We start from the raw sequence: 18,384 nt of genomic DNA on the forward strand, positions 1-18,384 counted from the left end.
GAGAGAGAGCGAGCAAGCAAGCAGGAGAGAGAGCGAGCAAGCAAGCAGGAGAGAGAGCGAGCAAGCAAGCAGGAGAGAGAGCGAGCAAGCAAGCAGGAGAGAGAGCGAGCAAGCAAGCAGGAGAGAGAGCGAGCAAGCAAGCAGGAGAGAGAGCGAGCAAGCAAGCAGGAGAGCGAGCGAGCAAGCAAGCAGGAGAGAGAGCGAGCAAGCAAGCAGGAGAGAGAGCGAGCAAGCAAGCAGGAGAGAGAGCGAGCAAGCAAGCAGGAGAGAGAGCGAGCAAGCAAGCAGGAGAGAGCGAGCAAGCAAGCAAGCAGGAGAGAGAGCGAGCAAGCAAGCAAGCAGGAGAGAGAGCGAGCAAGCAAGCAAGCAGGAGAGAGAGCGAGCAAGCAAGCAAGCAGGAGAGAGAGCGAGCAAGCAAGCAAGCAGGAGAGAGAGCGAGCAAGCAAGCAAGCAGGAGAGAGAGCGAGCAAGCAAGCAGGAGAGAGAGAGAGCAAGCAAGCAGGAGAGAGAGCAAGCAAGCAGGAGAGAGAGCAAGCAAGCAGGAGAGAGAGCAAGCAAGCAGGAGAGAGAGCAAGCAAGCAGGAGAGAGGGCTCGTGAGAGAGAGAGAGCGAGAGAGCGAGAGAGAGGGCTCGTGAGAGAGAGAGAGCGAGAGAGCGAGAGAGCGAGAGAGCGAGAGAGAGAGAGAGACAAATGGAAACAGAGCTATGGAGGCTGATGCTACACTACAGTCCTGGTTGGTAGAGTGCACATGAGCACTTGGCCTTCCTTCAAACTCACTGACTCCCAAAATGGAACAACACCAGGCAGCTAGGGGACATCACTCCAACAGCAGCAGGATGCTGAAAGCCTCCCAACATATACAAATGGCTGATTGCAATAAGCCCAGAAAGGATTACCCTTCAGTCCTGTCACGCCACACAAAAGAACCGGCACGCAAGAGGTTTGTCAAGGGGTACGACAACACAAAAGCAAAAACAATTGAGAGAAGAGCAGCACAGAGGTTTTAGTAGCTCACTAATCACCGTGGCAGCGCAGCGGCTCAAAGCACATCCTGTCTGCTTAAGATGCACATTGCGGCTGTCGGAAAGTGTGCTGCACAGAGCGCCATAAAAGCAAAGCACACTAATATCCGTTGTTTTCCTGTCTCAGACACACACTCCCTCTCATTTTCACGCTGCTGCAATTACCGGGTGCTACCGGTGAGAGATCACACACAGCCCCATGAGTCAGCACTGCAGTTGGCAAACATGGCCAAAGCTGAGAGATATTCCTCCCACTACACTACTGCTCCCAAGTGTTATCCAAAGGAAGTTCAGTTTACACAACACTTCGGTTCAAAAATACTGTACCAACCGGAGGTAAACGTGGTTTGTACCACGTGGCCAATGAACTGCATGTTCAGAATCAACATAGCTGGATGCAAGTTCTCTGCTCAAGCTATTTTTTCTCTCTATCAGCACTGCAAATGGTACCAACTCACCATTGTACTAGCAGAGAACAATACCACACAACATCATAGTAGGTAGCTCTGGATTTTGGAACACATTTGAAAGCCAGGCTGATAAAATGTGTGTCTATAATGACTGTGTGAGGCTGTAGGCTTCGGGGAGAGAGAGTGTGAGAGGTGGAACATACAACAACACTGCCATCTAGTGAGTAGGTCAACCAACTGTTGAGAGGAGAGATTGTGAGATGATGCGATAGGATAATGGCTGGACTTTGAAGGAACCTTCAACTGTTGCACACCGTACAATAACTATAATGGTGGCTTGTTGTGGGTACATGTGTAAATGGCCCTGTAAGATTCAGTAGTACTACACAGTGATAACTTCACTTTAATACTACTGTTGGAGAAACATAGTATTTTCAGGAGGTACAGTGCCTTGCGAAAGTATTCGCCCCCCTTGAACTTTGCGACCTTTTGCCACATTTCAGGCTTCAAACATAAAGATATAAAACTGTATTTTTTGTGAAGAATCAACAACAAGTGGGACACAATCATGAAGTGGAATGACATTTATTGGATATTTCAAACTTTTTTAACAAATCAAAAACTGAAAAATTGGACATGCAAAATTATTCAGCCCCTTTACTTTCAGTGCAGCAAACTCTCTCCAGAAGTTCAGTGAGGATCTCTGAATGATCCAATGTTGACCTAAATGACTAATGATGATAAATACAATCCACCTGTGTGTAATCAAGTCTCCGTATAAATGCACCTGCACTGTGATAGTCTCAGAGGTCTGTTAAAAGCGCAGAGAGCATCATGAAGAACAAGGAACACACCAGGCAGGTCCGAGATACTGTTGTGAAGAAGTTTAAAGACGGATTTGGATACAAAAAGATTTCCCAAGCTTTAAACATCCCAAGGAGCACTGTGCAAGCGATAATATTGAAATGGAAGGAGTATCAGACCACTGCAAATCTACCAAGACCTGGCCATCCCTCTAAACTTTCAGCTCATACAAGGAGAAGACTGATCAGAGATGCAGCCAAGAGGCCCATGATCACTCTGGATGAACTGCAGAGATCTACAGCTGAGGTGGGAGACTCTGTCCATAGGACAACAATCAGTCGTATATTGCACAAATCTGGCCTTTATGGAAGAGTGGCAAGAAGAAAGCCATTTCTTAAAGATATCCATAAAAGGTGTTGTTTAAAGTTTGCCAGAAGCCACCTGGGAGACACACCAAACATGTGGAAGAAGGTGCTCTGGTCAGATGAAACCAAAATTGAACTTTTTGGCAACAATGCAAAACGTTATGTTTGGCGTAAAAGCAACACAGCTCATCACCCTGAACACACCATCCCCACTGTCAAACATGGTGGTGGCAGCATCATGGTTTGGGCCTGCTTTTCTTCAGCAGGGACGATGGTTAAAATTGATGGGAAGATGGATGGAGCCAAATACAGGACCATTCTGGAAGAAAACCTGATGGAGTCTGCAAAAGACCTGAGACTGGGACGGAGATTTGTCTTCCAACAAGACAATGATCCAAAACATAAAGCAAAATCTACAATGGAATGGTTCAAAAATAAACATATCCAGGTGTTAGAATGGCCAAGTCAAAGTCCAGACCTGAATCCAATCGAGAATCTGTGGAAAGAACTGAAAACTGCTGTTCACAAATGCTCTCCATCCAACCTCACTGAGCTCGAGCTGTTTTGCAAGGAGGAGTGGGAAAGAATTTCAGTCTCTCGATGTGCAAAACTGATAGAGACATACCCCAAGCGACTTACAGCTGTAATCGCAGCAAAAGGTGGCGCTACAAAGTATTAACTTAAGGGGGCTGAATAATTTTGCACGCCTAATTTTTCAGTTTTTGATTTGTTAAAAAAGTTTGAAATATCCAATAAATGTCGTTCCACTTCATGATTGTGTCCCACTTGTTGTTGATTCTTCACAAAAAAATACAGTTTTATATCTTTATGTTTGAAGCCTGAAATGTGGCAAAAGGTCGCAAAGTTCTAGGGGGCCGAATACTTTCGCAAGGCACTGTATGTATAGACTCACTCTGCATATACAATGAAAACATGCCCTTAAAGGAGACGATGCATAGACTGCAAACACACAGTCAATGTCTTTCGTTTCACTCTAGGTCCAGTTAAGAGGGCTATTACCTGGCGGTTCGTCCCACTCTGTGGATGTACGTGTTGGCATCCTCTGGACAGTCAAACTGCAACACCCAGTTCACGGCAGGGAAGTCTGCAAAGTGGGAGGAGAAAACAGAATTATTATTATTATTCACCACAAGCAACAACCTTTTGGCTCTAGTGTCAGAGCAGTACATATTTATTTCATTTTAGGGTTCGTGTTTGAGCTGTGCCCCAAAATATAATCTTTGTCCCCACTGACTAGAGACATCCAGACTGTCTGTAGAGTAGCATCTCTGTTCCTACTGACTAGAGACATCCAGACAGTCTGTAGAGTAACATCTCTGTTCCTACGGACTAGAGACATCCAGACAGTCTGTAGAGTAGGCTGCTGATGTGTTAGTACCTAGGCCTCTGGCTGCAATGTCTGTGGCGAAGAGCACAGCATTCTTCTTCTTGATGAAGTCATTGTAGACCTCCACCCTCTTCATCTGCTGTTGCTTCCCATGCAGGGCCAGGATGGGCATGCCTGGACGCAGCCGACAGAACACCCGGAACAGGTATTGCACCTACGGAGGGAGAGAGAAAAAGAGGCTTCATGTTTGCAGCCAAGACTACGACTAGACCGTGAAGCGATAAGCCTAATGGAGGAACGTTTGCACAAACTAGCGAAGCCTCACCTCTTTGCAACAGGCGAAGAAGACAATGATTTTCTTCTGCAGGTGGCTCCTGATGAAGGAGAAGAGCATGTTGACTTTCTGGTGCAGCTCACACACCACGTAGTTCTGCTCCAGCGTGGCCGGCGTGCTGCATGGGGACACAGAAACATGTAGTCTTTTAATTGGTCTCTTTCAGGTCGTTTGTGTTGTACTTGAACTTGTTGCTACTGAGGACAGAGAACTAAGGAATTGTGTGCCTTAAAATAATGTTTAAAGCTGGGGTTGCATTTGATTGTACAGCAGACCTGGGTTCAAAAAGGCAAGAATTTAAATAATTTCAAAAACTTGAGTTGTGCTTGACTGAACTTGCCTTTTGCAATGAGCCAATGGGAAAGTCCCAAAAGTGCAAACCTCATTCACGGCAACCTGGCACTCCAGGCGGGCTAAAGCAAACTCACAAGTATTTGACATTTCAAATAGTAGGCTATATCCAAGGTATGTCTGTTGTGCAGTGCTCCTGCTTTGCTCCTAACAGGTTTCAGGTCAAATGTGGTTTAAAACACTGACGTGCACTGAGGAGCCCTGATAAGGCTGAATCAGAGGAAGCAAAGAGTTCTCTTTCATCTCTCCAATATAACAAAACAGCTTCAACGTCGAGGACAAAGCCATAAAAGCATAAACACTAAACCAGCCTATCAGCAAAGACTCATCGAAAAAGAAGTACAGCTGGAGCAAAAAGCAGGAGCATAAAACAAGAGTAGTATGATAAAAAGAAAGTGTCAGCTGGTGCCTCTAAACCTGAATTGAAGTTGCTGACATTCAGATAAAAACAGTCTATGTTAACGGTCGACCCAATTAGCATGCAGGCCTGAAAGTGGGAGAGAATCCGCCCTATTAAAATCAGCACCTGGCTGCACAGTGACATGTCATTAGTTAGTAGAGCAAGGTACTTCACAGAGCCTCCATGACAGCACTCGTATTTGTTGCATGTACCGGCCCACTTTTACCTCCCCTGAATTCATACCACATACTGGATGTCAGTTTGTCCAAACACACTACATGACCAAACGTTTGTGGACACCTGCTCGATGAACATCTCATTCCAAAATCATGGGCATTAATATGGAGTTGGTCCCCCCTTTCTTGCTATAACAGCCTCCACTCTTCTGGGAAGACTTTCCACTAGATGTTGGAACATTGCTGCAGGGACTCGCTTCCATTCAGCCACAAGCATTAGTGAGGTCGGGCACCGATGTCGGGCGATTAGGTCTGGCTCGAAGTCGGCGTTCCAATTTATCCCAAAGGTGTTTGATGGGGTTGCGGTTAGGTCTTTGCTTAGGCCAGTCAAGTTCTTCCACACTGATCTCGACAAACCATTTCTTTACGGACCTCGCTTTGTGCACGGGGGCATTGTCATGCTGAAACAGTAAAAGGGCCTTCCCCAAACTGTTGCCACAAAGTTGGAAGCACAGAATCGTCTAGAACATCATTATATGGTGTCGAGTTAAGATTTCCCTTCAGTGGAATTAAGAGTCCTAGCCCGAACCATAAAAACAACCCCAGACCATTATTCCTCCTCCACCAAACATTACAGTTGGTACTATGCATTGGGGTAGGTAGCACAAAACCCAGTTTAGTCTGTCGGACTGCCAGATGGTGAAGCGTGATTCATCACCCCAGAGAACGCATTTTCAATGCCCCAGAGTTCAATGGTTGGCCATCGAAACCCATTTCATGAAGCTCCCGACGAACAGTTCTTGTGCTGATGTTGCTTCCAGAGGCAGTTAGGAACTCGTTAGTGAGTGTTGCAACCGAGGGCAGACGATTTTTACGCCTAAGCACTCAGCGATCCCGTTCTGTGAGCTTGTGTGGCCTACCACTTCACGGCTGAGCCGTTGTTGATCCTAGAAGTTTCCACAATACAAAAACAGCACTTACAGTTGACTAGGCCAGCAGGGCAGAAATTTGATGAACTGACTTGCTGGAAAGGCGGCATCCTATGACAGTGCCTCGTTGAAAGTCACAGAGCTTAAGGCCATTCTACTGCCAACATTTGTCTATGGAGATTGCATGGCTGTGTGATTAATTGTACAAAACTGTCAACAACGGGTGTGGCTGAAATTGCAAAATCCACTTATTTGAAGGCGTGTCCACATACACTATATATACAAAAGTATAAGCAATCAATGTAAGCGCCCTGCAATCGCTGAGTAATAACATTCACATGACCTACCAGTGGCTTAGGAGACTCACTGAAATCCCAACAGAGTTCAAACATCACCCTGCACAATCATTTTTAACTGTGATATCATGTTTCATTTCCAGAGTTCATAGAAATCCAAGTGACGTTAACACCAACTGACTGATTTGTAAACGCTAAGACTAAGAGTCTACAGACACAGGACTATAGTGGCGTTGTTGTGGTGTGTGATAAGAGAGCCCCTACCTGAACTTGGCCTTCTCGTGCACCCAGACGTACTCTGGGTCTTTGAGGCTGAGGCGGGCCAGGTCTTTGACTGACTTGGTCTGTGTGGCTGAGAACAGCAGTGTCTGACGGGTCTTGGGGAGGTTCTCCACTATGGCATTGATAGTGTCGGCAAAACCCATGTCCAGGATACGATCCGCCTCATCCAAAACTAAAAATAATTAAAATCACATGATGTCAACCATGTCAGAAATCCATCTTTAAAAAAAAAAAAACAATGATCTGACTACAGATCAAAACAAACAGAGCTACTAAATCAAAGCTGCTTAACATTAACAGTAAGAATGTAAAATGCCCATAAACAACTTTGAGCACTTACCAGAGTGAAACTATTTTATGATGGCCTAGTAGCTAAGGGGTAACTCTACCGCATGTACCTAGCATGTGCAGATCGGAGGCGTGGAACGCGGCAGTCTCGTCCATGTGCTGGAGCAGGCGTCCTGGTGTGCAGATGATGATGTTGGTGCGGTGGATCTTCTCAGACTCATTTTTCAGGTCCTACAAAAAACCATACCACAGAGGTTACACTCTGGAATCCAACATAATAACCAGGCACAAACCTTTCATTTCAAACAACACCAACAGGTGTCAAAACCAACATGAAATTAACTGCCAATACCGGCACTTGAAAGTAAATAAAGTACCTTTCCGCCAATGATGAGGCCGGCAGAGAACTCGTGGTTCTTGCCCACTTTACGGAGTACTTCGAAGGTCTGATAGGCCAGCTCTCGTGTCGGGGAGATTATGAGGGCCCCCAGGCCATCCATGGCTGTCCACTGCTGACGATACAAACACTCCAATACCTGGAAATAACACCAACACGTGTGAACAGCAATGACACATCAATAGCCTCAAATAATGGATGCACACTGCATCTGCCTTCATATCAGCTCGCAATATTGCACAGCTATAAAGTAGAAAACAAGTGGGTACTCACAGGAATGATAAAGGCCAGTGTTTTTCCAGAGCCCGTCTTTGCAGCACCCAGAACATCTTTACCTTGCAACGCAAAGCCAATGGTCTGTCTCTGTATTTCTGTGGGCTGACGATACTGTGCTTCCATCAGACCTGGAGTAAACAACAAAACTGTCAATGGCATAACAATGGCATGTTGGTCCATATTGCATGGCACAGTCAAGGTAATTTCATAACCAATTGATATTTACCTCGCAGGGTATTCTTTGAGATGGGGAAATCTGAAAACCTCTCAGCATCCTTGGCATTTATCTAGATGACAAAGGTGTTAGTTTCTCTCTCCCTCTCACACACACACTGAAGAGTAATATGATGAAATCATTGTCAAGAGAAATAATTTAGCTAACATTACAATATAAACGTTACCTAGCCTAGGAAATCGTGAAATGTCTTACAGGACAGGAGTTTGCTTTGATAAAACTGAAAACGTGATAGCCTATTTGAAGTCCCAGTCCTATTTGTGGCGATGCTTTCCATTGCATGTACAGCATAGCCATGCAGATTTACATAGAAAAAAACCTAAACGTGATTTGTCAGTCATCAATATTGAATACAATTATTTGGGCGGCAGGTAGCCAAGTGGTTAGATCGAATCCCCGAGCTGAAAAGGTTAAAAAAAAATCTGTCGTTCTGCCCCTGAACAAGACAGTTACGGAGGTAGGCCGTCATTGTACATAAGAAATTGTTCTTAACTGACTTGCCTAGTTAAATAAATAACTTAAGGAATGTGCACAGAAGTACATGCACGCGATTCATAACATTAGTCTAGCATGTGTTTACATGGATGGTTTTGCGCATGTGATAGAAATTATAACAGTGATGGCAGTACATATCTTTGGTAACGTTACTGGCACTCAAAAATCGGGCAAATAATTTCCTGTGGATATTTTACCTCAAATTTCGGCCAGCTGAAGGACCAACCGCACAGACAACCACTAAAGTGTATTTTACTCAACATTCTGACCTGTGAAGAAATTACGTTTTTGCATTGTTTTGTTTCAGACTAATGTTATACCATGAATTGTTATCGGTCTGATTTATTAGGCAATTATCTAAGCCATCTAGCCTCGCCCTACTTCGTAGGCTAAAACAAACGTTGCTTACCTCGTTATATTTGTTGACAAGCCTTTGAATAGCTTCTTTCTCCACCTGCCATTCAGGTCTCCTTTTCTGTCTTTTCTCTCGTTTAACTCGTGTTTTCGTCCTGTTGTATTTCTTCTTCCATCGCTCGAAGTTCTTCACCGGATCAATAGTGTCGGTTGGGTTTTTCTTTCTTATTTTTTTATTGGGGGACACGTTTGGTCGTTTGCCCTTCTCCATTGTTAAATAAACCAATTCAAGAATGTTTTAAAAATAAATATTTGGTGATTCAGCTAAACCGCATGTAAACGCTGGCGCACAAGCATGTAGACGCATAAATATGACGTCAACGCAAGCCGGAAATTTCCACATGGGACGTAAAAATTCAACGAAAACTGATCAAATTAGCTATTACGCCGGAAACAGTTTACTCCAAACGCTGTTGAATTCCGTTTTTTCTTAAACGGAAGTTGTAGTAGTAGTTCAGTAGTTGTTCTTCAGAAAAAAAAAAGAGTCTGGAATAAGTTGAAAGAAACGCAGACTTCACTCCACTTCTTAGCATGGAAGAATCAATCATTTATAGATGTGAAGTTCACGCCAAACACGTCGCAGACTATATGGATTGAAATTACAATGAGTAGAAACCATAAAATGTAAATGTACTACAACTTCCATTGATTAACACAACAGTTTATGTCACGCTGATGAGCGTTGAGTAAATTATGTTGCAACATTTTTGCAACAGACGAAAAGTTTTTCAACTTAATGAATACTACCCTAGCTTGTTGAATTTGATATAATTTATCGCATAACTAAAATATACATTAACTGATAGATGTACCGGTTGCTCCATGTAGCTACAAGCACTTCAACCATATTCCTGCATTATCAACTCACAATGTAATTTCTAAGTACACAACAACAAACAAATCCAAGCATGAAACATTAAGAAAAATAGTAAAGCATTTGAATTATCATGGTTGAAGAGACATGTAGAAATGTCCCATCTGAACTTTTCAGTTCACATAGTGCTCATTCAGAATGCAGTTTCAGGTACAAATACTTTATGAAATATTGGAGAAAGAAAACACAGTTTCATGAAAGGCAATAGCCCTAGCCTTTTGCAGTAATGTGGTAGAGCTTGTCCTCATTGCATTAATGGCTTTGCTGAAAGTAGAAGCGTTATTGGGATTTTAAAACAGCAGTTTATATGCCACAGTTATCGTATACAATGGCATATATTGCATTTAAGTTCACAACTAGGCATTAAGATATTAATGAACACTTTTCCACAGCAGTGAAGGAAAGTGCTGCACATATTAGGGTTGTCTGTTGGAATCAAGAGTCTTTGATTTTGCTGAGAGCCACCGCCCGCCTCTCAGTGTTCTGGAACAAAGCTCGAATCAGGCTCTTCATCTCGGAACTACAGAACTCCAGTGCCAGAGGTCCTTTGCCCTCCGCCCACCTTCAGACAGGAAACAAAGACAAATCAGAGTACTCAGTGGTATACCAATAAAACGACAACCACAATTCCAAAAGTGTACACACGACTACTATAGATACATTTACTTTTTTATGATGATGAAAATGAAATCACTTTAATGGCGATTTGAGAAGCTCCCTTTTTTTGTACCTGTCGACTATCTCCTGCAGGTTAGCTCGCAGCACTATGACCAGCTCCTTGAAGGTGATCCACTTTGTCACGTACACGGATACCTCCTCCTGGTACTTCTTGTTCTTGCTCTCCTCAGGCAGAGGAATGAACACCAGGGGTCCTTCCTCGATAATAGTCTGACAGAGGATGTGTAGGTGCTCCCCATCTTCAGTGGAGATATCCTAGAGGAGCAAATTGCATAGAAACCATAGGATGTGGAAGACCACTCATTCAACCAAGATGAACAATATGTGCCCTCTGTAAAATCATGGAGAAAACAAGTCACATGATCAAATAAGAACCTGCCCTCACCTCCAGCATCATGATTTTGGCAATCAGCTCTGAGATGGCCGTGTTGAGTAGAGTCCCTATGGCTTTACAGTATATGTTGACTGGTAGAACATCTTGCCAGACTGTGCCCAACCTCTTCAGCTGATGGATGACCTGCAAATGAAACAAGTCATTTTCAGTGATGGAACAGTGACCACATCCTGTAAGAATTCTAACTGTGCATTTGATACAAGCCAAGCATTTCTAACTTTTGATCTGAAGCTTAAAGAGATAGTTCAGCCAAAAGTTGTTTGGGGCAAATTCCTCTTACCTTGAGTTGTCTTATAGGCCAGTAGGGACAACATCCACAATCATCCGTTGTTTACTTTTGCCACAGGCACAAGTTAGTATAATTAGCATCGTCCCAACAATTGATGGCCTCCTGCTATGCTAATCATGCTTCCTTCAAAGTTTGACCAAAACATACATTTCCCCTGAACTATCCCTTTAACTGATGCTTAACTCACCATTCTAGAATCTTTGATAGTTGCCATTTGAGACAACTTCTTTGAAAATACTGGAGATCTAATGCCATATTTGTGGCTACAGTCATCATATGAACAATTGTAGATCTCTTTCAGCTATACTGCTGGTTCACTTGAACACCGACCTGCCTGACAGCCTTGCTGGCTGCGGAGTAGTTCTCCTCGTCATCCAGGTTGGAGAAGTTGCGTGCCGTGGAGAGACGCTCCAGCATCTCTGCTCTCTGGACGTTCAGCTGGGCCAGGAAGCACTGAGCGCCTGGGGAACACAGCTACAGAGTCAGATAGCTAGAAATGTATTCTCCTTTCACCAAAACTGGAGTTGGGATGTCTCTAGAAGATGATTTGTCTCAAATCTCATCATCCTTTTTGGAAATAAAAACAACGGCAGTTTAACCCCCACAAAAGTCCATCAGGAGTGTAGCCATTCTAATGCTCGGCAAGCCATGGGACACGCTCATTCCCTTACCCAGTTTCCTGAAGCCGGGCACCAGGTCCACGAAGGTGGCAGCGCCCTCGCTGAGGGGGTCGGGCAGGTGTGGCCTGAACTGGTGGCCGAGGGTGAGCAGGTGGTGGGCAATGTACATGCAGTTGTTGTGCTGGATGGCTGCCAGGTGGGGGAACTTGAGTAGGTTCCCTCTGGAGAGCAGACACAGAGAGAAGTCAGTGAGACAGACGGTCTCGGGGGGAAACGTTAATATAGTATAAATTAACTGAATATACTCACTTATGGTATGTAGGCACAACATCATAGAACAGCTGGAATATATTCCGCACCGTGAAGAACAGTTGGGTAGCACTTCGAGGGACAAATGAGAGGGGGGGAGTGTCATCTTCGCAAAACTAAAAACTTCAGGGAAACACTGGGCTAAAGCTGAAGAGTTATTAATATTATGTCATCATGTGCAGTGGGTAACATGAGAGCGTACCATTGGCTGGAGCTGCCCACGGCCTCGGACAGCGTGTGCAGGGCCAGCTCCATCAGCTGCTGCACCGACTCGCTGATGCGACACACAGGCAGGCACAGCGTCAGTGCACCCAGCTGCTTCTCGTTCTCCAACCGGGGCGTCTCAAGCTTCTTGGCCTTCTGCTTGCCCTTGTTGTCTCCAGAGCCTGGGCTGGGTAGCTTGGGGACTGAGAGCTTAGAATCTGGTGTGATCTGTTGGCAGGAAGTGATGTTAGAAGTACAGTCAAGTCCAACCTCTGTGCATTTACCTGCAGTGCAAGATACAAAGCAGTTCACCTGTCCTAGTTGTGTTCATTTTCTCTGGGTATCTGTAGGTTCTGATTTAGTGCATGCATTCACATGTTGCAGTGGCAAGAAACCACATACTGTACATTGGGAGTCATCTGTGTGACTGTGTACCTAATAAATAGAAACCACACAGATAAGACCATGGATAGACTGTAGGAGAACATCACACACTTTGACGGTGTTGTGCATCTCAGAGGTCATCAGCTTGCGTGCCGCCACAATCACGTCTTTGCATTTCTTGCTGGCAAAGTGGCAGTTGATGTCCCGGGCGTACTTGAGCAGCTCGGTGGCGTCTCCCCTGAGGTACTGCATCTCCTTCAGGGACTTCTCAAACTCCTCAGTCTCTTTGATCACCTGGGGGTGAGAACGTATAGGGTGGTATGAATGACAAAATGAAAAGTCTCCTTTCTAGCACGTCTTTGCAGCTAATGTTCTTTACATAGTCTATATCAAGTTATTCATTTAAAAAAATATAGTTATTTGTATCTCTTCAATAAAACCAACAGGAACAAACTGCATTGCTTCATCAATTCTGACCTTTTGCATGGCGAAATGCAAAGATTGTCTAATTTGTCACATATCTGCTGACGAGGGGAAAAAAGTTGGTTGACGTGTGGCTTGGTTGAACCATTTTATGCAGTAAATGTGGAGATTGGTTGAAATGGGGAGCCCTCTTTTTGTACTGCTGTGATGAGTCAGTTGTATGCAATAATATTGTGAGAATTTTGCTATTTGATTCGGAAATAGTGTGGTCATTGGTCAAATTTACAAGCCTTTGCATAATATGTGGGGAATTGTTGATTTTGAGACAAATTCTGATCTCAGAATCCTGGAGGGACTGATAAGGGTGTATTCAGAGTACGTGGTTAGCCTTTGATACATACCACACTGTACTGTTCAAGCTGACTGCTATTGGTTGGGATGGAGTGCAGGAGGCACTCATGGATGATGCAGTGAGACATCTCCTGCCATACCAGGTCTCCCAGTATGACAGACACTTTTCTCTCGCCAACTGATACATCTGCAACGGATACGTCTGCAAAACAAAACAAAAGAGACACATCGTTATAGTGCCAATGGCACAGCTCTAAAATGGCGGCTGGCATATCAACTCCTTTCATATTTGCTGTGACCAAAGGATATTTTTTAGTTCAATTGAAACTCAATAATCCTTCTAAACAAGACCATGGGCCAGTTTCCCAGATACAGATAAAGCCTAGTCTTGGGACTAAAAAGCATGACCAATGGAGATTCTCCATTAAAATACTGTAGCTTTTTAGTCTCGGACTCGGCTTAATCTGTATGTGGGGAACCAGGAGTGCCTACCTAGCAGGTGTGTGTGTAGGGTCTTGAGTACCACCAGGACTTTGGTGTAGACCTGCGAGGGACTCGGGTGCTCCTCGGGGGTCTCGGCACACTGGAGAGAGATTAGGATGCCCTCGCCTTGCTGCTCCGACACATCCACGTTCAGAGAGGGGTACGTAATCAGGGGCTTCAGCAGGTACTTCAGCAGCACCTGGCCTAGAGCGGGGAGAGGCTGGCTGTCTCATGATGGACTAACAGGATGCTATGGAAGCAGCCTCACAGTGTATGTACAGAACAGAGGCGGTCCACATTGTTAAAACTCAATAGTCTGATTAATACAAACAGAAAATCATCCTTATTCAAATAATAAGGGGGTATTTCACAAGGTGGTTTCAACAAGTTCAACTTCAATAAAATGTAGTCACCTTTACAGTAAAACATTTATTTTAAATTTTTAAATTGACTGGACACTGGGTCTTACTGAAGAGTTTGATCTTGTGTTGGAGTTCCCCTTGGATGGCCAGGGCCTGGAGGACACAGGAAAGCAGAGGGGGAGAGCTCTGCTGGGGCTCCTTGGTCCCGCCTAGGGTCAGCTGGAGCTCCATCTTCAGGAATGACTTCATCCCCGTCGACTCTGAGGACAGATGGACACACAATCAGTGTCTGTGGTGGCATAACACGGTACCACTGTTCACCTGAGTTAACATGAATCAAGCAGGGCTGGGAATTGCCAGGGACCTCAAGACACGATATTATCACAATAAGTTAGGTGCCGATATGATATATATTACAATATTGAGAATTTAATGCGATTCGATGTTCCAAACATAATGCTCACCATATGTCTGCTGTATAGGGACAAGAGAGCCATGAGAAACCAGTTTTGATCAGTCATGGAAATAAATGATTGGCTTCTTATTTAAAAAGAAGAAAATGGATAACAAGCTATGCAGGTACAGCCAACTAGCGAAAAAAATCATATTGGATATCGTCGAAACGATACTATATAATATCCAAACACGTAACAATTGATTTACGCCCCCATCACTAGAAGAGTGCAATTTACCACAATAAGTCAAATAAAATGCTACCTGCTACTTACTAACATCACATGGTCAATAAATTAAGCCGTGTGCTTAGGAGGCCAAGCATCAGACCAGGGTCCCCCCCCACACAATGCCTGGGAGAGTCTTTTTACCTTTGGAAGGAGGCAGTTTCCAGACAGCCAGTCTCTTCCACTCATCCCCCAGATGGTAGATGAGGTTCTCCCTCTGGACAGTGAGCTCTGAGCTGAGGGCTCTTAGCAGGGGCAGCTCAGAGCCTTTCCACGCCTTCAGAGCGTCTGCACTGTGCTGGGCCTTTTCTAATTGCGTGGCCGAAATGACATACTTCTTCTCCAGTAGGGCTTTGTGAAACTCCTCCATTGCAATGTGAAACTAAATCGACAACAGAAAGACATGTAAATATGCTTTGACATGTACCGATATTATTGACGATCATCCCAAATTCGTGTCTCGGGCCAGGTACATAGGGACCGAACTCAAGCGCTAAATCTGTGCATTATTAGAAATAACATTCAGTTGAAACAGGGCCATGTGTAGATATCAGTGGGGACCAGATTAGCGCTACAGTTGGGAGGGATGTAGGCTACCTCTTCTAGGTGCCTGAGCATGGCAATGACACTAGTGTTTCTCTCCAGCTGCTGCTTCAGCTTGGCATGTTCCGTCACAGCTGTATGTAGATTATGCTGCACCTGTATACACACACACAGTCAACAGTAGATCTCTGCCAACTGTCAATCAAATAACACCTCCAAAAACACAAAGCGAACCATGACCCATGAGTAGTTAGTGAAGCTTACCTCTGTCTCAATGCAGCTTTTGAGGATGTCAATTTCTTTAGAGACCTCTTCGGCCTGTCCCATAAGTGCCTCTGCCCCCTGCATGCTAGGTAGAAACTCATTGTACCTCTTGTTAATAATGTCACATACCTCTTCCTATGGAAGAAACGCAGATGGTGAGATTGAGGGAAAGAATCAAAGTGTGAGGCAAATACGAGAAGAGTCAAAGCTATACAACATTGCATAAATATACCCCTGGTAAAAAAAAGAGGCACAATACATTATTTTTCAATTTGGGCAGAGTACATAGGCACTACCATGACACGTCATGTCATTCAACAGTGAACAGTGGTGTCTCGGTAGAATGGTCACGAGTGATCAAAAGTTGTATAGTGTGCGAGAGTAAACTAGTAACCTAGCTTCTTACTAAGCTAACTTGTTCAGAACACATTGCTAGACAAGTGCTTAGTAAGGCGCCAGCGTAGCTAGCTAGGTACAGCTACTTCTGACATGATCCTTATCTGTAACGTTATAGCTACTAGTTTGTAACTAGCTAGTAACTTTAGTGTAGTCAACTAGACGTGTGTGTGTCGTAACAACAGCGTGAGCAACAGTGGAATTGGTGGTTCGCCTTAAAAATAATAGCTGGTGTTGAAGATATATTGGCACGGGTGTTACGCCCGAGACAATAAATGGTATTTTTAAATTAATTTATCCATAATATTTCATCTTTCCACAAGATATAGTCCCGACACAAATCTAGGGTTGCTACCCACGCCGGCTGGTCGTTGGTTCTTTCAGTTCGGTTGCCAGAGATGTAGGCTAGCTAGTTAGTGGTGGTGTGCGCTAGTGGCGTTTCAATCGGTGACATCACTTGCTCTGAGACCTTGAAGTAGTGGTTCCCCTTGCTCTGCAATAAGGTGATAAGGCGATAAGTTGGATAGATCGAGTGATAGTCTCACTATCACCATTAGTTTCACTTCCTCACCCGCCATTTTTAAAAAGACCTGACGGGGCTCATTGCCTGCTTGAATTATGCAAAAACGGGCAGCGTTTAGGTCATGTAATTGATTCTGTTGGAAAGGGGAGAAATTGTGCTTTACAATGGTATTTACATTACAGTTGATCATCTGGAAGTATTACGTTTTTGGTGCGCTAAAATAAGGGAAATTGTTTATTTTATTTTTAATAGGGGCAATTGTACGGACCAAGGCGATGTACGAGTTTACGTTATAGTTTCTACACATCACCTATAGTCAAAATAGGCCTTTTTTAGGCTAAGTTAATGAGCAACATCATGCTCATGTCAGTACTCTAAAACGCAAACGTAGTCTTACGAGTAGTATTCGGCAATAATGACGTGGAGTTTGTGTGCGCGCATTCATTTTAGCGTGTTTTGGGAGTCGAGCAAGAGTTGACAGCAACCACAGTAGTCGGAGTTGACTGTGCACGACTACGGAAATGTTGGACTGGATGACAGTTTCTGTCACAGCTGCGATTGGTTTTCAAATATTCTGGGGCGGGGCTTAGCGAAGGGTCAAATGTGGCATGATTCGATTCTTTTTTATACGTTTGCATCTGTTTCAATGGGGACTTTTATTTTGAAGACAACCCGCCGATTCCAGAATTTCCACTATGTTGCTCGCGCTAATGTAATGTTGTTCACCACACAATGGGACACCTAGCTGCCATCAACAAGGCTGTTGGCATCTAGCTAACCATAGTTAGCAATTGGCTAGCAGCTAAGTTAGTTTGGCTGTCTTAAGTAATTGTTAGCATAACAATTTTGCAAGACTGTTTCGAACGATGAAACCAAATGTTTTAAACGAGTTCGAACGATAAAATCACATGTTATATACAATGAGCTAGATAGCTTTGTGTAAAAGTTAGCCGAATGTTTTGATTATTTCGCGGGCTAGGTAACGTTAGCTAAATCGCTTGCTTACCTTAGTTTCTTCTACTTTCCGTGACAGCTTGCTTATTTTACCATTGAGATCTTCTTTTTCAAGTTTACCAGAACTAGCAAGGACTTCTGTCACGAAAGATGCCATAGTTGAAGAACAGCTAGCTGGCTAGCACCAAAATCGTTCAGGGCTGTGTGCAGGTTGAAGAAGCCCGCTCACAATAACCAATCAAATCTGCGTTCCACTTCGATATACGCCCAGCCTAGAGGAGGGTTTGCCAAACTCGGTCCTGTCCCCCTGTTTTTTTGCCCTAGCACTCCACAGCCGACTGAAATAACCAACTCATTATCAAGCTTTTTTTTTTTTTTTTTAAGGCTGTTCTGAGGGCAAAAAGGGCTTAGTAAAATGCACAAGGTGCAATTTCGAAATTGGGTAGTGCATCTTCAGTTTTCCTGTTGTCATGTGTTAGTCATTGCATACCTTAGAGAGCCATCGATAACTTGCAGACATGTCCAGATCGACTAGCCCATGTCAGCGATTGTTTTGTTTTTTTCCTAGATTTTGTTGTAATGTTTCATTTACTCGAATACACAGACATGGCAAAATGTATAGAATTGCAAGAAAAAGAGCTTTAAACTGCAACAAGAGGGGTGTGAACAGTTTGTGTCATGAACAGTGCTTGTGCCCATAGAAATAGACATGCACGAGATTCCTCAATGCTGGAAGGGGGGCCTGGTCTAGACTAGGGCAGAAATATTTCCAAAACTTCAACTACCAAATAATGCTTCCCCTTATGTTTAAGGACTAATATCATGACTTG

The 18,384-nt window shown here is 44.1% G+C and overlaps 2 protein-coding genes across 3 annotated transcripts in view; both read right to left on the bottom strand.

Annotated features, from left to right (window-relative positions):
• Window positions 1–9,145, bottom strand: part of ddx10 (DEAD (Asp-Glu-Ala-Asp) box polypeptide 10) — a 70,871-nt gene extending 61,726 nt beyond the window's left edge. For both annotated transcript variants that reach the window (XM_024431952.2, XM_024431951.2), the window contains exons 1-9: window positions 8,819–9,145; window positions 7,906–7,966; window positions 7,677–7,807; window positions 7,384–7,542; window positions 7,117–7,237; window positions 6,701–6,890; window positions 4,276–4,402; window positions 4,002–4,164; window positions 3,623–3,707 (exon numbers count right to left, since the gene is read on the bottom strand). In XM_024431952.2, coding sequence (XP_024287720.1) covers window positions 3,623–3,707; window positions 4,002–4,164; window positions 4,276–4,402; window positions 6,701–6,890; window positions 7,117–7,237; window positions 7,384–7,542; window positions 7,677–7,807; window positions 7,906–7,966; window positions 8,819–9,034 — 1,253 coding nt within the window. In that variant the 5' untranslated portion in view covers window positions 9,035–9,145. The remainder of the gene's footprint in view (window positions 1–3,622; window positions 3,708–4,001; window positions 4,165–4,275; window positions 4,403–6,700; window positions 6,891–7,116; window positions 7,238–7,383; window positions 7,543–7,676; window positions 7,808–7,905; window positions 7,967–8,818) is intronic.
• Window positions 9,146–9,841: 696 nt separating this feature from the next.
• Window positions 9,842–17,797, bottom strand: LOC112257976 (centromere/kinetochore protein zw10 homolog). The gene is made up of 15 exons (XM_024431953.2): window positions 17,607–17,797; window positions 15,682–15,816; window positions 15,472–15,573; window positions 15,019–15,256; window positions 14,302–14,454; window positions 13,842–14,036; window positions 13,400–13,551; window positions 12,687–12,869; window positions 12,190–12,419; window positions 11,988–12,059; window positions 11,730–11,899; window positions 11,389–11,519; window positions 10,761–10,892; window positions 10,428–10,630; window positions 9,842–10,259 (listed from the first exon to the last, which is right to left on the bottom strand). The coding sequence occupies exons 1-15, from the start codon at window positions 17,709–17,711 to the stop codon at window positions 10,133–10,135; spliced, it is 2,328 nt and encodes a 775-aa protein (XP_024287721.1). The 5' UTR covers window positions 17,712–17,797; the 3' UTR covers window positions 9,842–10,132.
• Window positions 17,798–18,384: the final 587 nt, after the last annotated feature.

The sequence above is a fragment of the Oncorhynchus tshawytscha genome, linkage group LG09 (assembly GCF_018296145.1).
Source record: "Oncorhynchus tshawytscha isolate Ot180627B linkage group LG09, Otsh_v2.0, whole genome shotgun sequence".
Taxonomy (NCBI): domain Eukaryota; kingdom Metazoa; phylum Chordata; class Actinopteri; order Salmoniformes; family Salmonidae; genus Oncorhynchus; species Oncorhynchus tshawytscha.

Coding starts and splice junctions, on each gene's coding strand:
- LOC112257976 (XM_024431953.2), bottom strand. CDS start 17,711: ATGGCATCTTTCGTGACAGAAGTCCTTGCTAGTTCTGGTAAACTTGAA. Junction 11,520..11,729: donor GCCCGGCTTCAGGAAACTGG/GTAAGGGAATGA, acceptor TGTGTTCCCCAG/GCGCTCAGTGCTTCCTGGCC. Junction 10,893..11,388: donor CCAGCAAGGCTGTCAGGCAG/GTCGGTGTTCAA, acceptor TTTCATTTGCAG/GTCATCCATCAGCTGAAGAG.